Source organism: Myotis myotis, unplaced genomic scaffold (genome assembly GCF_014108235.1).
Source record: "Myotis myotis isolate mMyoMyo1 unplaced genomic scaffold, mMyoMyo1.p scaffold_m19_p_3, whole genome shotgun sequence".
NCBI lineage: Eukaryota > Metazoa > Chordata > Mammalia > Chiroptera > Vespertilionidae > Myotis > Myotis myotis.
Window position 1 is genome coordinate 71832326 of NW_023416335.1, and position 23174 is coordinate 71855499.

General features: G+C 37.7%; 1 protein-coding gene across 10 annotated transcripts in view; it reads right to left on the bottom strand.

Moving 5' to 3' along the window:
* Positions 1–23174, bottom strand: part of TDRD3 (tudor domain containing 3) — a 203792-nt gene that overhangs the window by 111143 nt on the left and 69475 nt on the right. For all 10 annotated transcript variants that reach the window (XR_004965809.1, XR_004965810.1, XM_036297580.1 and 7 more), the window contains exons 2-3: positions 12861–12945; positions 9396–9461 (exon numbers count right to left, since the gene is read on the bottom strand). Coding sequence is in view for 8 of the 10 variants with exons in the window: in XM_036297580.1 (XP_036153473.1) it covers positions 9396–9461; positions 12861–12945 (151 nt within the window). In the remaining 2 variants the exon portion in view is untranslated. The remainder of the gene's footprint in view (positions 1–9395; positions 9462–12860; positions 12946–23174) is intronic.

Consider the following 23174-nt stretch of genomic DNA (forward strand, 5'->3'; position numbering starts at 1 on the left):
GCCTACACAGTAAGAAAAACACTCAAAATCAAATGGTGTGTTGGTAAAAAATAGTTCTGGGATGGGGAGCTGAGGGAAGAAACCCTAATTTGCAGTATTTGCCCGTTTCCATGGCTGATTTCAACTACCAGCTAGATATTACTAAACTCTAAATTGGGAAGAGCTGCTAAGGATCAACATCTAGAAGCTGAAAAGCTGGATCCACCACCCTGTATCACGGATCTCACTGGCCCTGGATGCTTACCCTGGAAGCTCCATCCAGCTGCAGCTTACACTACTAGCAGAGAGGATTCCCCACAGTTCCGGCTTGTTCATGTGACCAGCCCAGGTCCAGCACAGGCACACCTGACTAGCAGAACTGAGTTACAGATATGCACGGCAAAGGAGGCTGGGAAAGCATATGGCATTTTCTTCTTTACCACCACGGCTCTGAAAATGAGAAATTACCCTCAAGCACAGGAAGAGAATTCAGGTTCTAGGAATTCTAAGTGTCCGCTATGTTTATCTTCTGTGCATTGTTATCAGTCAAGAAGATTTTGTCAAGCTCTATTTTTCTATAGTTTATACAATAAATTGCTGATTTCGGTTTTATATTTTCCAAATAGAATAATACCACATATGGTATGTTTGTGGATGTGTGTGGATGTGTGTGTGTGTGTGTGTGTGTGTGTGTGTACATACATACAGTTGACCCTTGAACCATGGCTTTACAGGTTCACCTATATGCAGGGTTTTTTCAATAAATACTATAAATGTATTTCATCTTCCTTATGATTTTTTAATAACATTTTCTTTTCTCTAACTTACTTTATTATATGAATACAGTAAAAAAAAAGGATACAGTATATAACACATCTAGCTTATACAACATGTGTTAACCGACTGTTTATGTTATCAGCAAGGCTTGTGGTCAACAGTCGGCTTCTAACAGATAAGAATTTGGGGAGTCAAAATTGCTATATGCAGATTATTTTATTGTGCAGGGGGATGTTGACACCCCTAACCCCCACATTGTTCAAGGATCAACTGTTTACCTATACACACATACATACCCTCCTACCTAAGATTTTAAATATCCCTCAAATGGGGATCTGCCCAGTATTATCTCATTGAGAATTACATCAGCAAAATCCAGCCTAGCAGAAAAGCAACCTCCCCCACCTCACCAAGATGACAGCTGCCCCTACACTGCATGTAGTTGTGATGTTGCAGCTGTTTCTCTATATTGACTGCTGGTTTCTCAATCTCATATCAGGCTATCTGCTCCAACAAGGCAGAGCTGTCCTGTTATCTCTGCATCCTTCGGACTTAGCCTAAATATATATTAAAAAGCTGCTCGGTAAAGTATTCCCTTGTGTTTTTAACTATAATTTATCAGCACTTAACAGATATGCCAAAAAGTGTGGTGGGATCTTTACCTAGTTATTTACTTCTAGTACTAGAATGTTAATGTTAGGGTCATTTGTGTATCTTAAATGAGAAACTAGAACAGAGGGTAAAATACTTTGCCAGAAGTCACTCAGCTAGTAAGAGGCAGAATTAGAATTCAAATTCTGTCTCACACTGAAGTCCATCATCTTTCTATTACACATCCTAAACCTATACTAATTTTTTGTGCATGCTAAAAGCAGATATAACTGTAAAGAGCAATGGGAAGGTTAATTGTTAAAAATTAATTCTTCTCAAAAAAAGTCACGTAAATTAGAAGAGAAGTGGCATTTGAGCTGGCTGAAGAATCAGCAGGAGCCTGCCTGGCACTGAGGGCAGACTTTCCATTCCCACGGAAATTATTAAGGTGCTACGGCAACAGAAGACTGGCTTTAGGGAGCTGCAGTTCCCTTATCTCTAAAGTAAGAGTGGCAGTGATGATTTCATCTTCAGTGCTGTCCTGAAGAGATAATTCATATAAATTACTTACCATGGGGCCTGGCACAGATGGACTCTCGATGAAGAGGAGGAGAAGAGTTTACTGAAAACCAGGGTTCTCCTAGATAAGTTAGGGGCTTTTACCAGAAATGGTCAAGAAGGGATACTGAAAGGAAAGGCTTTGGGAAAGTAGTCCCAAATCTCAATCTCACATTTTTCAAGTGATATTCATATACAGAAAAATAGAAAAAATTAATAAACAGTGATAAAAGAAATTTCTGAATCATAAATATGGTGATATATTTATCAAAAGATCTAAAAGTCTCTACACCTTAGGTAATTTTAAAACAGAATACCTAGTGTATGTGGTAATTTAGAAATAGACAACACAATTATGGCTAGGTTTTCCCAAACTTGAAATACTCTGTAAAAAGCATCAATTTATACATCAAAATAACAACACAGCACATAATTTCTTTTCTCAGTCATTCAGAGTAACTGCAGCCAATAAAATACCAGGAAAACACTGTGGGACTCCCAGTGAAAAGTAACACTTCTCCTAGTGTGTCCTTTGCTTATTTCCACATCCCTATCCTTTACCGTTTTAGCTTTTTGTTCTCTGGGAGAATTTTTTTTTTAAGTATGGTGAAAAGTTTGTTTTCAATTATCAGAAGAGTATCTATCCAATATATATACTGTTTTGTACAATTATCTTAAAGTCCACAGAACTCCTACTAATAATTACCAATAGGTACTTGTAAATAAAGCATAGTAATATCAGGCTTTCAGTAATCCACTGTTTCTGAAAAGTACAATTTTAATAACTCACTAAAAGGTCCACTGGTAAATTGTACTATTTAGCACAGAATACACAGATATGTGAAATGATGCTATTTGATTTAAATTAAAACATATTTTTCAATTATTTTTCTTTTTAAAAACATCTAATTTCGGGATTGCGACCTGAGGCCAGCGCAGAGGTGAGGGGCAGGGCCAGGGTGAGAAAAAAAAAAAAAAATCCTAATTTCTAGACTGAGGGTATAAATTTTAAGGCAGCAATGCCATCTAGTGGTTGATGTTGGTAATGCCAAAGCTTTAAGAGGGTCACATCCAGAGGTCTTTAACCACAGTTTCACATTTAAAAAGGTATATACAACCTGTCAGTCCTAGAACTTACATCAAAAAAATAAACACAAAATTGAAAGCTTTTCCTGTTACGGCTCCTCAGTGATGCATAAGGTCATCACATAGCTGGAATGGATAACAAAGTATTTTTACATTAACTTATATTTTATAATTGATTTCTGCACCTTGGTTCAAAGATTAAAACTATGAAAATAACTACATCAAAATACTAATTTTAGAGAAGAATATGAAAAATATTAAAAAGTTTAAAAGGAATTCTATTTTTATTTATCTTGTGTCATGATTTTTCCCCATGATTTTTAACTAACAAGTTACCTTGTTCCAGGACCTTATAGCATCTAAGAAATGTAAAGCCAGCCTTGAAAAACTCAGAAAAGATGCTTCCCCACCACACACCCCTCCACTCTCACCATCTTTATGGCCTAAACACCAAGCACACACTGCTATGGGAAAATCTCTGGCTCGGAAGCCTAGAGAAAATGTCATCTACTCACCCTCACCACTTTTTAAAATTTTCTGAAACCTTTGCATCAAGGTTGTGGAGAAAATATAGAAACTGCAAAATAATGTTAAGAAGTGAATGAGAGGAAAGAGAAAAGAACCTGAGAAAAACTATATTAATAATAAAGTTACTTGATCTTTTTACTATTCTACTTTCTCCCAAATTAGTTGGTGGTAACAGCAATTGTTAAGGCCAATTTCAAACTCCAGATGACCATTCCCTTCTGAAGGTCCCAGGTTTGCCTTGGAATAGGAGAGATGTAAATTAAATGTGTCTAGGATTTAACTGTTTTCTCCTAACCACAGACCTACAAACTTTTTTTCTTTTTTAAGATATATTTTTATTGATTTCAGAGAGACAAGGACAGGAAGAGAGAATTGGAAACATCAATGATGAGAGAGAATTACTGATTAGCTGCCTCCTGCATGGCCTCTACTGGGGATCGAGCCAGCAACCTGGGCACATGCCCTGACCAGGCATCAAACCATGACCTCCTGGTCATAGGTCGACTCTTAACTACTGAGCCTCAAGCCCTACAATCTTTCTTACCTCATTACAGATCTATCAGCTTTCCATTCTTCCTTTCCATTCTTAAATTTCTAAATGTTGAAAATTGTGTTATCTAAGTTGTATTAATTATATTAAAAACAACATATACCATTTGAGCATTTATTTTTGGCTACTCAGGAGAAGAAGTCTGGAGACTCCTCTCTATACTCCTTTAATTTTCCTCCAAGGAGAATTACTCTCGACCCTGGAGATTCTCCAGAACACTGCACTGACCCTGAGGCCTAATGAATAAGCTTCCAACAGGGTTGGCAGACACATGCTGAGGCCCTTTCAAAGGGACCACATAGACTAATAGAGGTAGCTCCTAAGACAGCCTCTTCCTGTCTCTTGCTTCTTAAGTATTTGTTCTTAAATATTGGGGCAAATGTTCTCCAGTCATCACCTTTTCTTCTAGTTTTCTCTCCCCTAAAAATGGTACTATCAGCTCAGCCAGAGTGGCTCAGTGATTAAGCATTAACCTATGAACCACGAGGTCAGTATTAAATAAATTCCTGATCAGGGGGGTGAGGGCATGAGCGGGGGGGGGGGGGGGGGGGGGGTAGGGGGTAACGTGGGGATAAGGACACATATGTAATATCTTAATCAATAAAAATATATTTAAAAAAGAAAAAAAAATTCCTGATCAGGGTACATGCTTGGATTACAGGCTCGATCCCCAGTGTGGAGCATGCAGGAGGCAGCCAATCAATGATTCTCTCTCCTCATTGATGTTTCTATCTCTCTCTCTCCCTCCTTCTCTGAAATCGATATACACTGAGTGGCCAGATTATTATTACTGGCCAGATTATTAAGACCACCCCATCAGTACTTCCTTGGGCTACCTTTTGCCTTCAATACTGCGACGATTCTTCTTGGCATTGACTCCACGAGATGTTGAAAGGTGATGCGAGGAATCTGACACCATGCCTGATGAATAGCCCTGTCAAGTTCTGTGAGATTTCATGGTTGTGGAACCAGCTGCCTGATGGCTCTTTTAACTTCGCCCCACAAATGCTCAATTGGATTGAGATCTGGTGATTGTGGGAGCCACCTAAGCAAGGTAAAGTCTCCCTCATGTTCTTGAAACCACTCCTGCACAATACAAGCACTGTGGCATGGCGCATTGTCTTATTGGAAGAAGCCATCTCCATTGGGATACGCCATCAACATGATAGGATAAACTTGATCAGCAACGATACTTAGGTATGTTGTGCTATTCAGACGTTTATAATGGTCTGGCCCTCTAGCAACTTCAGCGTGAAATTATAGTTAATTTGCCTACAAACATCAGGTGATCATAATAATCTGGCCACTCAGTGTATATGTGTGTGTGTGTGTGTGTGTGTGTGTGTGTATACACACACACACACACACATACATACATATACATATATTTAATGGTACTATCACTGGCAGCTTGGAACTTAGTAGAAGAAGCAGAGTGGGGCTTTTGGCCTGCTTTTATTTTATCATACTCAGATGAACTTAAATCCAGCAATAGAGTTCTGCATTAGGGTGGGGGTCAACATCCAGTCAATAATGAAGCATCCATTTGCCTATTTCATTCACTGAATTCCTTGGATATCTATCAATAACAAGACACCCAACCAAGGTAATAAGGATTTATGCATTCTTAGATCTGCAGCACAAAAGTCTCACCCTAACCTGCTCATAATCCTCAAACCTTGCCATGTACATTGCACATTTAGTATGTCATTTTTCAGTGTCATACGGGGCATAACATTTGAATGATAAGAAAACAAAAATCTAACAAGATTAAGTAACTTGCCAGAAGTCACAAAAACTACTAAGCAGGAAAATCCGGATTTAAGTCCAGCCCAATGATGCTAAAACCTTCAACTTTCTGCTATACTACCAGTCCCTATCCTTTTATCCTCCCCCTCCACATACTATCTAAAACAAATCACAACCATGCCTCTTCTTCCTGAGACAACTAGTCTATCTCATATTTTAAGTTTTCTGTCTACATTAGTTTTTGGAAAGTTAATTTCCAGTATGATCTATTTGGAACATCACTAGGTAACCCAGCTCGTTCCTTCCTTCGTTCATTCCTCCCTCCCTCCCTCCCTCCCTCCCTCTTTCTTTCTTTCTCTCTCTCTCTCTCTCTTCTTTCTTTCTTCTTTCTTCTTTCTTTCTTTCTTTCTTTCTTTCTTTCTTTCTTCTCTTTCTTCTTCTTTCTTTCTTTCTTTCTTTCTTCTTTCTTTCTCTTTCTTTCTTCCTCTCTCTCTCTTTCTCTCTTTCTCTCATTTTCAATATAAAAACCTGACATGTTTAAGGAATAGGCATACTACTTATGCAAATACTGTGCTTATTAAATGTTGCCCTATATCTTATGCACAGACTAAAACAAATTTAATTTTTTAATTTAAAATTTATTTTAAACGAGAACTACAACATACATAATTTAGTGACTGAAGACATGTCTTTATAATGACTCAATCACCATTAATTTGGCAAAATACTGGTTAATAAGCATTCCAATAAAGGCTCAAATAAAGTTAGCTTTTACTACATGTCTTATTTTACAAAGAAACATAAATAGTTCAATTCACATCAAAATATATTCCTTAAACATTTACTTTGGCCTCAAATAGTTATATTTTTATATAATGTATGAGTTTTAACTAAAGGCAAATAAAATGAGCAATCTCTGTGAATTAGCTTCTAAAATTTCTATTAAAATTATTTTTCAAATCATCTCCACTAATATTGCAAAGAGAAGTATATTTGGTGTTAGAAGTAGGTAGTGAAAGGAAAAATATAATCAAGAGGAAAAGCAGAAGGAGGTTATCCAACTCAATCTGTTTCATGTGAAAAGGGTTTATAACATCATTTTATGTAAAAAGCGAAAGTCACTTAGCATTAATATTTTAAAAGATAAAATTTGTCACAGGAAGTTCTACATTCAAAGGTGTTACGTTGTTTTTTACTGTTATTAGCTAAATTCAAAGAAAGTTCTACAAAGACCACAAGTAAAACTTTTTCAAGGAAAAACTGTTCTGAGAAAGTGGAAGGTACAGAGTGCAGTCTTATCTTCATCATCCCCAGGAGCATAGAGCAGTGGTGGGTTCTCAGAATCCCTAAAGACACAGAAAGAAGAAATGGAAAACACAAAGACAGAAACCTCCTCGTTTTTCCTGAATGTAGTAGTGCAGGGATCCGCAGACACTACTTTGATATTAGTTATTTTTACTGGAAAGGGTTTTGCACTCATCACACTTGTCCAAGATTGCCGACTAAGCTGGGGTTCCACAGGACAGCAGTTTTCTAAGTATGCTTCCCATGCTAAGAAAAAAAGCAGAATCAACAGCCCATAGAAACTTGTTCAAAAACACAAATTCTCAGACTCTATCCAAGTTCAATTGATCAGAAAATGGGGCGTGGGATGGAGTGGGGTGGGCTGGCAGTCTGTATTTTAGCTGAGCTTCAGGGTGACCCTGGTGTACAATGAAGACTGAGAACTACTCCCACAACCAAAAAGGAAATGTAAGAGACTAGAGAAGACCCTAGAACAATGAAGTTGAAGGAAAGCTTGAGACTGAATAAACAAAGGAACCAAGATAAATGGCTTCAGCAAAAAGAAAATTGTGGCAGGCAGTGATTTTACAATTCTTGAGGTATATGAAGAATTATTCCCAGATGTTCTTCATTTCCCCTGAGGGAGGACATGTGGACTTTAAGTTGCAGCATAAGAAATTTAGATTAAAATATAATCAAAGTTTGCTGACAGTGTTGTTAAACATTAAAATAAATTGCTAAAGAACTTCTAGAATCTCTTCTCTGAGTATCTGCCTCAAAAATTAGAGTAGATTAGAAACCCTTATGGTTCTAAACAAATACCACGGCTATTCAGCCATGAGAAAAGATGAAATACTGCCATTTGCAACCACATGGACAGACCTTGAGAATATTATGCGAAGCAAAATAAGTCAGTCAGAAACAGCTAAGAACCATAGGATTTAACTTACTTGTGAGATATAAAACTGAAACTCAGACACAGGTAACCAGAGGGAAGAGGACTGGGGGGTAGTAAAGGGTAAAGAGGGCCAAACATATGGTGACAGAAAATGATTTGACTGTGGGTAGCAGGCACACAATGCAATATACAGATGAAACCTATATGATCTTATTAACCAACTAGAGGCCCAGTGCACGAAATTCCCTAGGCCTGGCTGGAGATGAGGGCCAATCGGGGCCTTCTGGCTGCTGGCCAGGGCCTCCCTTCATTCCGCGCCTCCCTCGGTGGTCAGCACACATCATAGCAAGTAATCGAACTTCTGGTCTCTCGGTCGAACTCCCGAGGGGACACTTTGCATATATAGATAAGATCACTTTAAACCTGTATGATCTTATTAACCAATAAATTTGATTAAAAATAAGAAATTTGGCCCAGAAAAAATAAATAAATACTATCTATTGCATAAGTGAACTGGTATTTAGAAATGTGACAAATATGTTGTAGTATAATAAACCTTTCAAATTATCTAAAATTTTAAATATCTTTGTACAATAACTATTTTCAACATTTGAGTGTTTAAATAAGAATACATATTCAAACACAAAACATACACATTGAAAATATTTATTTAAGTTAAGGATAATGATGTTCCTTAATAGTTTGAAAAGTGATCAATAGCACATAGACCAATAGCATATGACCAAAAGCAAACAGAAAATTCATGAGTGACACAATTTACATGCATTTTCAAATAAAAAGAAGAAATTAAATAGAAATAAATGGGTAAGAAGTAAAAGACTAATTAGTTGGTATCTAAAAATTTTATCCTTGTATTTTAAAAAGATCACTGAAAAAAAGTTTAACACAAATATATATATTTACACATATGTAAAATGCAAAATGATAGAAATAACCAAAGCATGGCTTTGCCAAATTACTCCTAATATTCTCTTACACTCATATACTTTTATTAAATAAAATATACTTTTATTAAATAAAATATACTTTCATTAGATAAATGTAACAGGTAACTAAAATAAAAAGGTATGAAAGGGTTCTTTTCCTAAGCTCTGATTAATATCTAGCAAATCTCATACGCAAATGTGCCATAGTTATAATTCTTAAAACAAAAGTTTTTTTTTAATGTTTAAAAGTCACCAAAAGGTTAAAAGTGTAAGTCCTAATAATTCTTCATATGTATAGGCAATCACCGTAATGATGACTCTGTGACCTGTTTGCCTCCAAAATATTTTGCAGTTGCAGTTTCTACTGATAAAACTTAACTCTAGTAATTAGTGGACTTTCATAGTTATAGCAGTTTGCATAATGTAGGAAGTTAACGTTTTTCTTTACCTTTTCTACCTTTCCACCATTGATGTCACTGGGGAGGAATTTCTTGCCAATTGTTCTCAAGTCTGTCTAAAATAAAAATATTATTATTAAAATATAATTATAAAGAAAAGTAGATCTAAATATAGTCTCAATCACAAATAAAAGATGAAATTACTTAAAGTTTGTGGAGAAAATTTTAAATAAATGTCTTTTAGCTGGTTATGATTTCTACAATATATAATCAATCTTTTCAAATAACACAGTTCCATATATATATGCTATTTAAAATGAACCAGTAGTTTCAACATTAATATATAGATAGCCTTAACTCTGGTCATATCTCTTTAGGTAAACTTTTAACTTACTAAATTTTCTATACTGAATTCTAAAACTTTATTTTATGTAAACTATACCCTTACTAAAAAATTAATGCCACAATCCAAAACGAAATGAATTCATAAAGTGTACATTCTTGACAATTAAATTTGATACAACCTTGATAACCAGATACATGAAAACACATTATTCTATAGGCTATAGCATCCATAACATAACAAAGCTATATAATATACAAATATGCCAGGGAACAATTTCACTGCAATAGCAAGGAGTTTATAGTAAAATTTCCCATAGTAAAGACGTATTTAATTTGGTTAAAAAAATTATAAAAACTGAAATTGGCAAACAAATAGCTAACTGCATGAAAATTCAGAAATACATATTACTCAGCAAACCTCAAAGCAAAGCATAAAAAGTTATCACATTTCTGACATAAAAACAGAACTTCAACTACAGTCTACATAAAAAGCAGAACTTTTAAGGATCTTTGTCTACTTCAGGAAGTAGAAATGAAAGGAATAGTAAGAGATTTATTCAGGCCCAGCCGGCGTGGCTCAGTGGTTTAGCACCGACCCGTGAACCAGGAGGTAACGGTTTGATTCCCAGTCGGGTCACATGCCCAGGTTGCAGGCTAGATCCCCAGTGTGGGGCGTGCAGGAGGCAGCCAATCCATGATTCTCTCTCATCCTTGATGTTTCTATCTCTCTCCCTCTCCCTTCCTCTCTCTCTGAAATCAATAAAAATATATATTAAAAAAATTTTTGTTCAGAAGAAAACTATCAATACTCATGAATAAGGCCTTATTATTTAGGCTAAGATATTACCTTGATGATTGGGAGTTTGAGGTTAGATTAATAAATCTGTTTTGTTTGCTCTTTCTTAAATTATAAAAATCAGTAGCTCTTCATTGCCTTAAGAGCAAAATGAAAGAAAATAGACTTAGAGTGCCTTTAACCACATAAATTATAATGGAAAAAATTTGTTAAAGATAAGGAGAAAATACTAGGTGATTAAACTTACTATAATGAACCCTAGCCGGTTTGGCTCATTGGATAGAGCATCGGCCTGGACACTAAAGGGCCCAGGGTTCGATTCTGGTCAAGGGCACATGCATGGGATGTGGGCTTTATCCCCAGTAGGGGGCATGCAGGAGGCAGACAATCAATAATTCTCTCTCATCATTAATATTTCTTTCTTTCTCCCTCTCTCTCTCTCTCTCTCTCTCTCTCTCTCTCTCTCTCTCTCTCCCTTCCTCTCTGAAATCAATAAAAGTATATTTTTTAAAAAGGTTTTTTCCTCTGTTAAATGGTATGATAACTTAGGTTGTAGTGTTTGATTACATATTTCAGAGAAAATTATAAAGACTATTAATTCATTAAAATAATGGTCATTGTGTACTTCTCATGTGCACAGAACAAAAGCCATCCTGACCTATTTCATGTAAAGTTTCACATCCAGTTATGAATAGTTCATTGCTATTTACCTAAGTATATAAGAATAATATAGAAGAACAGAAGATTATCACAAAATCTCTTTCCTGTCATCTTTAGGATTTTTTCTTAAATAAACAAAAAAAATAGAGTTCTTTACGACATTTTTTGAAAGTTGAATTCACTAATTTGGGTGCAAGTCAAAGAAAGTTAAAATGTCTAGGGAGAATTTCCATTTGTAGTCAAAGACAGCCTGTATTAGTATACTTCTAAAAGAATGCTTACTTAAAAAAAAATTTTTTTTAATCCTTACCGGAGGATATTTGCCAATGATTTCTTAGAGAGAGTAAAAGTGAAGAAGCAAAAAGGGAGAGAGAGAAACAGCAACATCTATTAGTTGCCTCCTGCTCTTGCCCGGTCTGCGGGCCAATGCTGTCTAACCACTGAGAAACTGGCCAGGGCTTACAGTCTCGTTTATTAAAAACTTCCTTAGCTCAGAAACAATAAAAAGATCTCATTAGTCTTATTGATAAAATTCAAAGAAGCTGATAAAATGAGATTTCAAAACTATTTTTATCTGCTTAAACCCAAGTTTCATTATAGAAATATAAACTTAGGTGATTTGAAAAGTTATATTCAGTCATACATATTTATTTATATTTTAAATCAGTTGCTGCTCTTTCTGCTTTGCCATACCTATTTTGCAATAATCTGATGACTATGACAGACAGTGATTCTCTTATGAACTTAATTGATTATGTATAATAGGTAAATAAATTTGATTAAGAGATTGTCATTGTAAAGGCAACATGAAAACTTCCATTGGGGTAACTGCAAGAATGAAAAAAGAATAGTTGTTTACTTATATCTATATTTAGAATAATTTTTATAACTCTTCCCAAAAAAATCCAAAAACCAATTGCAATTATGAAAAAGATATAGCTATTCAGATGGGTAGAAGGAGAAAGATTGGAAAGAAACACATATCAAAACATTAACAGTAATTATAAGTAATTTTAATATTTTTATTTTACTTTCTGTGTTTTATGAAGTCTTCTACAATATATATTACTTTTATCAACAGAAAAAGCTATTTTGAAATAATAAACAGAATTGTCAAAAAGCTACAACCTAACAGTGTTTCTACGTTAATTAAATGGTACTTTGTTTCAATGAATAAGATCAGTTTTTATTGCTATTATACAGATAATGCAAAGGTTATGAAATTCTATAACTAAACACTTGGTTTAAAAAAGAAGTTTTAATTGCATTTTTTCCTATTTATTGGATTCCGTATAAGATATTAAAAGGAAGAAGAGCCCTGACCGGTTTGGCTCAGTGGACAGAGCGTCGGCCTGTGGACTGGAGGGTCCCAGGTTAGATTCTGGTCAAGGGCATGTACCCTGGTTGCGGGCACATCCCCAGTGGGGGGTGTGCAGGAGGCAGCTGATCGATGTTTCTCTCTCATCGATGTTTCTAGCTCTCTATCCCTCTCCCTTCCTCTCTGTGAAAAATCAATAAAATATATTAAAAAAAAGGAAGAAGATATTTCTAATAATTTGCTTATATGAGAGTAACAAATTTAAGAAACATCACTGTAACTAAAAATGGACAATAAAAGTAAAAGATGTTTTTATTGCTCCATATCACTTATAAAATCCAGTTTATTCTATGCAATATTTTCCATGAATATTAAAAAGGTTAATAAAATACCTACATTGAGAGCAATCAGGATGATGTCATTTAGATTGACTTTATCAGGAGAAGTTGTGCAAGCTTCAATACCTTCATCTGAAAGATACCTGTTAAGATAAAAATAAATGACTTAATATTTTCTAAAATTGAAATTAACCAAATTATTTAAGTTAGCATGCAATTTTGTTCTCTACTATGAAATGCTCCTACAAATACTAAGGAAGGAGTCCTGGATATTCCCTGTTTATTCAGTATGTCTGATAGAACAGAATGGACAGTGTAGATTTTTCCTCTTTTGTATCCTTAAAAGAATAGTGTGTTTATACAATTAAACATCAATATATTTAAGGAATGTATAAGCTACTCTTTACTATTACGCAAATATAATATCCGACTTAAACATTTGGTAATATGGCAAGCTCTTAGAGATCGGGATGCACTGTGAAAATAGAACTAAAAACAACATAGTTTTAAATTAAGTCCAACAGAAATTTCCTGTGCTACATTCTCACATTATCTTCTCAAGTCCACTTTCTTTGCCATAATGTTCCCAACAACCCTTCAACTACTGACTCCAAGTGGCACAAAGATAGGCAAATTAGGCAACTTTTACCTTATATCTTTTACTTTCCCTGACTCTTTTCAGTTTTTTTACTCATTGTCTTATTGCCCTTTGTTCTTTTATCTAGTCCGAACCAACCATGCACCTGTTGCAGGCAATAATTAATTCAAGATTACTGAATCTGAGGGAGGGAGATCATTTCTACTCATTCATTTATGCCCAAGACTACCATTTTGAAATTCTTTGACAAATTCTATAACCCAGGTTTCATCCCTGCAAAAGTTCACGTATACAAATGCCCATTAGCATCTGACATGTTCTGTAATCCATATCAACTCCTTTGACAAAAGGGCTAGTGCTAGCTAGCACTGCCACTGAGGGTATTTTCCCATTAAAAAGATAGAGGAGTACAAGTCTGACAGTTAACTCAAGCTCATTCCTCATGGCCAGCAATTCAACCCCCAACATCAGACTGATTCTAAGACACTTGTCAATATAAACTCTATTTGGAGACAGCAACCAAATGGCCTATGCCTTTAGCAAACACAGAATGAATGAATTCTCTAAAGTAAAAGAGCAAGTGTAATGATATGTAAATTGAAGAGTGTAAAAGAACAACAGGAGATTAAAGCTGATAAGCCTATGAACAAGATCAAGGAGATAAAACCTGGAAAGTATAGATATAAAACAAAGCAGGATTGTGTTAACAAAATTAGATATTAACTTTAAGACCAAAGCAGTGCTAAACTACAATGATGAATGAAGGCAAGTAGTTAAGTGGATTACAGGGAGAAGAAAAAAATAGAAGTGTTAAGTATGCAGATGACGCTGTAAGAATAAATGAATAGGAGGCACTTATAATAGAACATAAGTGACCATGGAATACAAATGTTTGCAGTCAGCATAGATGGTTAAAACACTACTTTAATTCAAAATGACTAAGTGAATTTCCTTATGATCCTGTTAGTTTTTCACTGTTCATAGCTATTGACTTTATCTGTCATTAATCATCTTATAAATTCAGTTCTACAAATATTAAGACCTTACTTATGTGAAAAATATTATGTGACTCAGTAATAAGATTAATAAAATAATAAAAATTAAACACCTGCCTTCAAGGAGTTCACACTCTCATTCATATACAGCTTAATACAATACATAGAGAGCTATCATACAAGGCCAAAATAAGTATAAACAAAATGTTATAGGGGCTCAAAGTGGCCAAGGGATGGGAATGATACTTAAAAGGGAATAGTATGAGCAAAAACATATAAGTACAAGAGTGTGAAGCACATTCTAGAGCAAATAAACTGGAACATTCTGGCTGGGAAATGGCGAAGAAATGAGATTGGTATAAGTTGAGACCAATTTTAGAAATCAACAGTACACAAAGGAATATGGGTGATATATTAATGCTGATTGAGTAATTTCAAAAACACAACTTTCAAAATTCCTACACAGTGGGAAAATAATATGGAATGACTAATAAAATACTTTCTTTTCTAGAAAGGCAACTCTTTAGCATTGAAAGGTTATAGAATGTCATGGAAGAGATCATTAAAATAATCAAAGTTCACCTCTTCAATTTTACAGATGAATAAAATGCCCAAGTTGTTAATTAAACCTGCCCCAAAATACAAACTAAAGTAATGCAAAGTTAAGACAAGAATGCTTCCTGACTCTCAGTTCAGCAGTCTTCATTACAACATACCATCTTTATTTAGCAAGTAGAGGCCCGGGGCACGAATTCGTGCACGGGTGGGGTCCAGCCCACCCCGATTGGGGCTGATGGGGGCTGGCTTACCGGGGGTAGGAGCTGCGGGAGGTTGGCCACCGGCCCTGGCCCAATCAGGGCTGATCGGGGCTGGGCCAATCAGGGGCGGGGCCAGTAGGGGAAGGGGCTGTGGAAGGTTGGCTGGCTTTGCCCCAGATCGGGCCAGATGGCTGGCAGCAGTGGGCGTCATAACAACCAGTTGTTCCAGTCGTTCCAGTGGCTTGTGATATGTATATAGACAGATAGATAGATAGATAGATACATACATACATACATACATACATACAGTGGGGCCTTGACTTACTAGTGTCCTGACTAACGAAATTTTTGAGATACCAGCTGTCTCTCGGCCGATTTTTTGCATTGAGTTGATAGAGTAATTTGAGTTAACGACCTCCTTAACGAGCTCAGTCTCGGAACGAATTAAACTCATAAGTTAAGGCCCCACTGTAGATATATATATATAGATATAGATATACATATAGATATGTATATCTATATATATAGATATACATATCTATATGTATATCTCTATATATATAAAACTAGAGGCCTGGTGCACAAAAATTTGTGCACTCAGGGGGAGTCCCTCAGCCCGGCCTGCACCTATTTGCAGTCCAGGACCCCTTGGGGGATGTCTGACTAAAGGCTTAGGCCCCCAAGGGAGCTGTGATGAGGAAGCTGGGGTGACAGAGAAGCCACACTGCCCCGCCCCATCCGCCCTGGGTCGGGTCGCACACGGGACGCCTGCCACCCCGGGTCGCAGATAACAGGCCCAGATGGCAGCAGGGCAGGCGGGATGGTGCTGACCCGCCCTGCCTGCAGTATGCAAATTAGCCGCCATCTTTGTTGGTGGTTAATTTGCATATTGTGCTGATCAGCCAATGGGAGGCGTAGCGAAGGTATGGTCAATTACCATGTTTGTCTATTATTAGATAGGACTAGTGCTAATACTAGGAATATGAGCCTCTCATAAACAGATGCCAACATCTATACAAATCAGCTTCCTAATCAACTAGGCACTTCAACACACACAAAGTACAATTAGGCAAATTCAATAAGTGAGCTCCAAAGTATATTAAAGAAGAATAAGTGTAGTTTAGTAGTAAAAGATCAGGAACTAATACTAATAATTAGAAATTCAAAAATTGTTATAACAATAAAAATGGCAATCCCTATAAAATATAAAAAGGGAAACTTTCTACAAGAATTCTATAGGCAGCAGCCATAGGAGGTAGAAGGAAATTTGATTATCCATGTATAAGTCCAACATCATATGATTTCTTTCAAATAGAGCCTGTAAAACACTTCCTGAATGGAACAAATTCTAAAATGTAGCTCATTCTCAATTTCAAGTTTTACAAGTCTCCCTTACTCATCCTTCACATTTTGAAAAAGAACATGAGCCTTTCAGCTTCACTCTGTAATGACTCAAACAGGAGGAAACCCATCAATCCTCCTGTATATACTGGGCCATTTTCATAGAAGAACAAAACCTAAATTAACCGTAACTTGGGATTTACAAATTAATCTTTTTTTATTTTTCTAAACATTAAAACTCCAATATTATCAATGAATAAAACAGGTGATAAAAGTAAGTCAAATGCCCAAATTGGCTTCAAAGTGCACCACAGTAATGTAGTAACAAAAGAACAAAACACACAAAATTCATTAGCCTCAATGTAGACACTGGAAAAGAAAGGTCCTGAAATTGGAGTGGGCATGCTTGATCTGATCCCTGTGCATATCTATCTGCACAGTGGGCCTTGAGGGAAGAGACTAATAATCAGTTCCCATGGGCCTACTTTGAGCTTGTAAAACTCAAGGGCAAGGACACTAAAGAAGAAATGACCCCACTGGGCTCTTGCTTACTAAAACAGCCTGGAAAAGCACACTTTTTTTCTCTCTCTAGTGAAGATTTAGAAAAATTAATGTTATAAAACCACTCATTATGTTGAGAGAAAAATGGTAGCTGAATAGGCAGCAGTGTCGTGCATCTCCTCCTAAGGCCAGGCCAGAAAAGCAATTAAACCAGAGAATATCCACCCTGAATTAACAAATTAGACACAGCTGAGGAGACAATCCTATATAATAAAAAAGAAACATGCAAATTAGCTGTCCCTCTGCTACGCTCCAGCCATACCCACAAGCCAATCAGAGTGACTATGCAGATTAACCCGACAAAGATGGTGGTTAATTTGCACATGCAGGTGTCAGGCGCCCCAGGAGGCGACAGTGGCCGTGGCCACGGGCTCCTAGGACCTTCGTCGGCCTGGGAGGCGAGGCCGCCCGTGCCTAGCCATGCCCGCAGGCTCCTCGGACCTTGCCAGGGGAGAGCGGGAGGTTTGGAGGACTTGGCAGAGCAGGAGACCGCTGGACATAGAGCAGAGAGAGAGAGGGGGCAGCTTGGAGGTGCGGCTCCGTCACCCCAGCTTTCTCATCACAGCTGTGGAAACTGGGAGAAAGTCCCATCCCCACAGAATCAGCCAGAATCAGCCTTTGGTCAGACAACTCTCAGCGGCCTGATAGCCAGGACTCTCATTCACCTGCATCTCAGACAGTGGCAGTAGAGAGGTGGGACTATGTCTAAAGAACAACTGTTGATACAATGTAGCTCTGCAGCCGAAAGATGCTGGCGTTATCGACAGAAAATGTCTGCAGAGCAGCGTGGGTCTTATCTTGAAAGAAGGCGGTGCCTGCGACAGGATGTATCTGAACACCAGCTACTGGAAAAACGTCGCTCTGATGCCGAAAAACACCGGCGTTATCGACAGAAAATGTCTAAAGACCAACGTGCCTTTGAAGTTGAAAGAAGGCGGTGGCGACGACAGAATATGTCGAGAGAACAGTCATCAACAAGTACTACCAATACCGGTAGAAACTGCCTTCTCAGCGAAAATGGAGTACATGAGGATGCAATTCTCAAACACAGCTGTGGTGGAATGACTGCTTGATGTGAATTTTGCCTATCACTCAATTTCTTGGATGAAAAACCGTCCAATGGGAAATTTACTCGATGTTGTAGCAAAGGGAAAGTCTGTTCAAATGATATACATTTTCCAGATTACCCGGCATATTTTAAAAGATTAATGACAAACGAAGATTCTGACAGTAAAAATTTAATGGAAAATATCCGTTCTATAAATAGTCTTTTGCTTTTGCTTCCATGGGTGCAAATATTGCATCGCCATCAGGATATGGGCCATACTGTTTTCGAATACTTGGGCAAGTTTATCACCATAATAGAACTTTATATCCTTCGGATGGTGTTTCTCCGAAGTTTGCTTAACTCTATATTTTGGATACAGCCGAAGCTACAAGTAAAAGATCAGCAATTCCAGAAAACCAGGGTTGCTCAGAAAGACTCATGATCAACATCAACCTCATGCATGACATAAATGAATTAACAAAATCGTACAAGATGCTACATGAGGTAGAAAAGGAAGCCCAATCTGAAGCAGCAGCAAAAGTTATTGCTCCCACAGAAGTAACAGTGGCAATTAAACACGATCGTAACAGTGACCCAGGTAGATATAATTCTCCCCATGTAACCGAGGTTGCTGTCATATTCAGAAACAATAATAGAGAGCCTCCTTTTGAAAGGGACTTGCTCATTCATTGTAAACCAGATCCCAGTAATCCAAATGCCACTAAAATGAAACAAATCAATATCTGTTTCCTACATTAGATGCAATCACATATCCTGTCCTTTTCCCACATGGTGAAAAAGGCTGGGGAACAGATATTGCATTAAGACTCAGAGACAACAGTGTAGTTGACAATAATACTAGACACAATGTAAGGACACGAGTCACACAAATGCAGTATTATGGATTTCATCTCTCTGTGTGGGACACGTTCAATCCTATTTTAAATGCAGGAAAATTAACTCAACAGTTTATCGTGGATTCATATTCAAAAATGGAAGCCAATCGGATAAATTTCATCAAAGCAAACCAATCTAAGTTGAGAGTTGAAAAATATAGTGGTTTCATGGATTATCTCAAATCTAGACCTGAAAATGACAATGTGCCCATTGGTAAAATGATAATACTTCCATCATCTTTTGAGGGTAGTCCCAGAAATATGCAGCAGCGATATCAGGATGCTATGGCAATTGTAACGACGTATGGCAAGCCCGATTTATTCATAACCATGACGTGCAACACCAAATGGGCAGATGTTGCAAATAATTTACAATGCTGGCAAAAAGTTGAAAACAGACCTGACTTGATAGCCAGAGTTTTTAATATTAAGCTGAATGCTCTTTTAAATGATATATGTACATTCCTTTTATTTGGCAAAGTAATAGCTAAAATTCATGTCACTGAATTTCAGAAACGCGGACTGCCTCATGCTCACATATTATTGATATTAGATAGTGAGTCGAAATTACGTTCCTCTAATTAATTCACTTTCAATGTGCACAAATTTCATGCACCAGGCTACTAGTTTTCAATAAGAAGGGCAGAGGATGCCTAGAGAATGCCGTATGCCAGCCATAACCAGCATGGAACCACCACTGTGCCTCAGCAGTGAGTGGCGCAGTACCTCCCAGCAGGCTCCCAGGCATCTTAGGGAGCATGCGCTGTCAGAGTGAATTCCCGCACCAGGCCTCCTCACCAGCCTGCTGGGGCCCAGCATCCTAGGATCCACCTCCAAGACCCCGCAGTGAGTGCAAGCCAGGGGGAACCTTGTGCCTCACCCCTGCCCTGGACCCCAGACTGATGCTGCTAGCCTGACCTGCATCCACCTGGTGCCCTCTCCACACTGAACTCCAGCAACCCAGGCCCACTACACCCTGACCCCAGGGACAGTCCTGCCAGAGCCATCCAGAGAAACCCAACACACACTTCACTCCAGGCTACAAGAAAGCAAGGACTCTGTGACCCAGAGCAACCTATGCCCACTTCACCCTGAGTCCAGGGTCTTGCTGCCAGGGAAACCTGGAGTAATCCAGCACATGACCCACTCAGGCCACAGGGGAGCTCTGACTGTGCAACCCAGAGCAACACGCGCCCACTTATCCCCGGCCCCTAGGACAGTCCTGCAGGGGCTACCTGGAGCAACCTGGTATGCCCCGCCAGGGGCCAAAGGACCTGTGCTGCAAGTGCACTGCTAGAGAGATCTAGGGTGCCACCCTGCCACAGGTGCCAGGGCCGCACAGTGAACTGCATGCCAAAGGGCTCTGGGTCCTCACAGGGAGTCCCAAACCAGAGGAACTGTGCACATGCTCACACCACCCTGAGCATCTGAAGCAGACAATTGAGGGACTAGATCCGTGGGAGAAGAGGATACAACTCAGAGCAGAGACAATAAAGGTGTGAGACACAAAGAAGACCCAGCCTCTGGGCTAATGATTTTCAGGCCATTGCCCCAGTTGGGTCTTCAACCAAGCAGGGTGCCCAGGGCCAGAAAGAGACAGCAAAAATGGGGAGACAAAGCAATAACCCCCCCAAGGAAAGAAAAGGAGGCATTGCCAGAAAAGGCGCTAAATGAAACAGAGGCATGCGATATATCAGGAAAAGAATTAAGAGTAAGGGCCATACAGTTCATAACCAGATGGAAGAGAAAAATCACCAACTTATGTAAGTATCAAGAGGAAATCAAGAATTACATAGCTACAATAAAAAACAATATGGAAGGTTTCAACAGTAGACTAGAAGAAGCGGAGGACCAAATTAGTGAGTTAGAATATAGGACAGAGAAGCACACCCAGACAGAACAGCTATTGGAGAAAAAAATGAGAAAGCAGGAGGAGAGCCTAAGAGAACTTTGGGACAACATGAAATGAAGTAACATACATATAATAGGGGTACCAGGAGGACAAGAAGAGGAGCAAAGATTTGAAGACCTTGAAGACTTGAAGAAATAATGACAGAAAATTTCCCTGATTTGGAGAAGAAAAAGTCACACAAGTACAGAGAATCCCAAACAAAATTAACCCCAAAAGACACAAAACAAGACACACTGTAATTACAATGGCAAACGTTAATGACAAATAGAGAATCTTAAAGGCTGCAAGAGAGAGAGAGAGAGAAAGTTACCTACAAGGGATTTCCCATTATATTATCACATGATTTCTCAACAGAAACATATCAGGCCAGAAGGGAATGGAAGGAAGTATACAAAGTGATGCAACACAAGGGACTGAATCCAAGAATACTCTATCCAGCAAGACTATAATTCAAAATTGAAGGGGAACTCAGGAGCTTCACAGACTAAAAAAGGCTAAGGGAGTTTAACACTACCAAGCCAGCAATACAAGATGCTAAAGGGACTACTGTAAAAAGAAGAAATAGAAAGGGAAGAAGGGACATGGGCATAAAAATAAAAATGGCTATCAAACAAGTAGCTATCAAAATAAACCTTAAATGTAAATGGACAAACTGCTCCAACCAAAAGACATCAAGTGACTGAATGGATAAGAAAACATGACCCATATATATGCTGTCTACAAGAGACCCATCTCAGAATAAGGGACTCACAAAGACTGAAAGTGAAGGGATGGAAAAATATTTTCCAGGGAAATGGAAATGAAAAAAAAAAGTTGTGGTAGCAATACTTATATCTGACAAAATAGACCTCAAAGTGAAGGCCATACCAAGAGATAAGGAAGGCCACTTCATAATACAAAAGGGATCAATACAACAAGAGGATATAACTCTGGTAAACATATATGTAACCAACGTAGGAACTCCCAGATACATAAAAAAAAACTTCTGGAAGATATCAAGGGAGAGATAGACAACAATAAAATCATAGTAGGGGATTTTAATACCCCATTGACATCACTGGATAAATCATCTGGACAAAAAAAATCAGCAAAGAAACAGCAATACTAAACAATTCACTAGAACAGAGGAACTTAATCGACATCTTCAGAACATTTCACCGCAAAGCTACAGAATATACATTCTTCTCAAAGCTACAGAATATACATTCTTCTCAATAGGACATTTTCAACAATAAACCACATATTGGAATACAGGCAAAGTCTCTTCAAATTCAAGAAGATTGAAATCATATCAAGCATCTTCTTGGATAACAATGGCATAATATTAGAAATAAACTACAATAAAAACAATTTAGCCCTAACCGGTTTGGCTCAGTGGATAGAGCGTCAGCCTGTGGACTGAAGGGTTCCAGGTTCTATTCCGGTCAAGGGCACGTACCTTGGTTGCGGGCACATCGCCAATAGGGGGTATGCAGGAGGCAGCTGATCAATGTGTCTCTCTCATCGATGTTTCTAACTCTCTATCCCTCTCCCTTCCTCTCTGTAAAAAAATCAATAAAATATATTTTTAAAATTTTTAAAAATTCAAACATTTGGAGGCTAAATAGCATGTTATTAAACAATGACTGGGTTATCAAAGAGATCAAAGAAGAAATTAAAAACATCCTGGAAACAAATGACAATGAAAACACAACAATCCATAATCTATGGGACAAAATGAAAACAGTCCTGAGCGGGAAGCTCACAGCATTACACGTCTACCTCAAAGAAACCAAAAAAACAAAACAAAACAAAACAAACCTGGTAATAAATTATCTAACTCTACAACTTAAAGAATTAGAAAGAGAGAAGCAAGAAAAGCCCAGAATAAGCAGGAGGAAGAAAATAATAAAGATCAGAGGGAAATAAATGACATAGAGACCAAAAAAACAATACAAAAGATCAATGAAACCAAGAGCTGGTTCTTTGAAAGGATAAACAAAATTGATGAGCCTCTAGCCAGGCTCACCAAGAAGCAAAGAGAGAAGACCCAAATAAAATCAGAAATGAAAGAAACGAAATAACAACAGACCCCACAGAAATACCAAGGGTTGTAAAAAAAATAGTATGAACAACTCTATTCCAACGAACTGGTCAACTTGGAAGAAATGGACATATTCTTAGAAAAATACCACCTTCCAAAACTCAATCAGGAAGAACCTAAAAATCTCAATTGGCCTATAACTATGGAGGAAATTGAAGCAACCATCACAAAGCTTCCAGC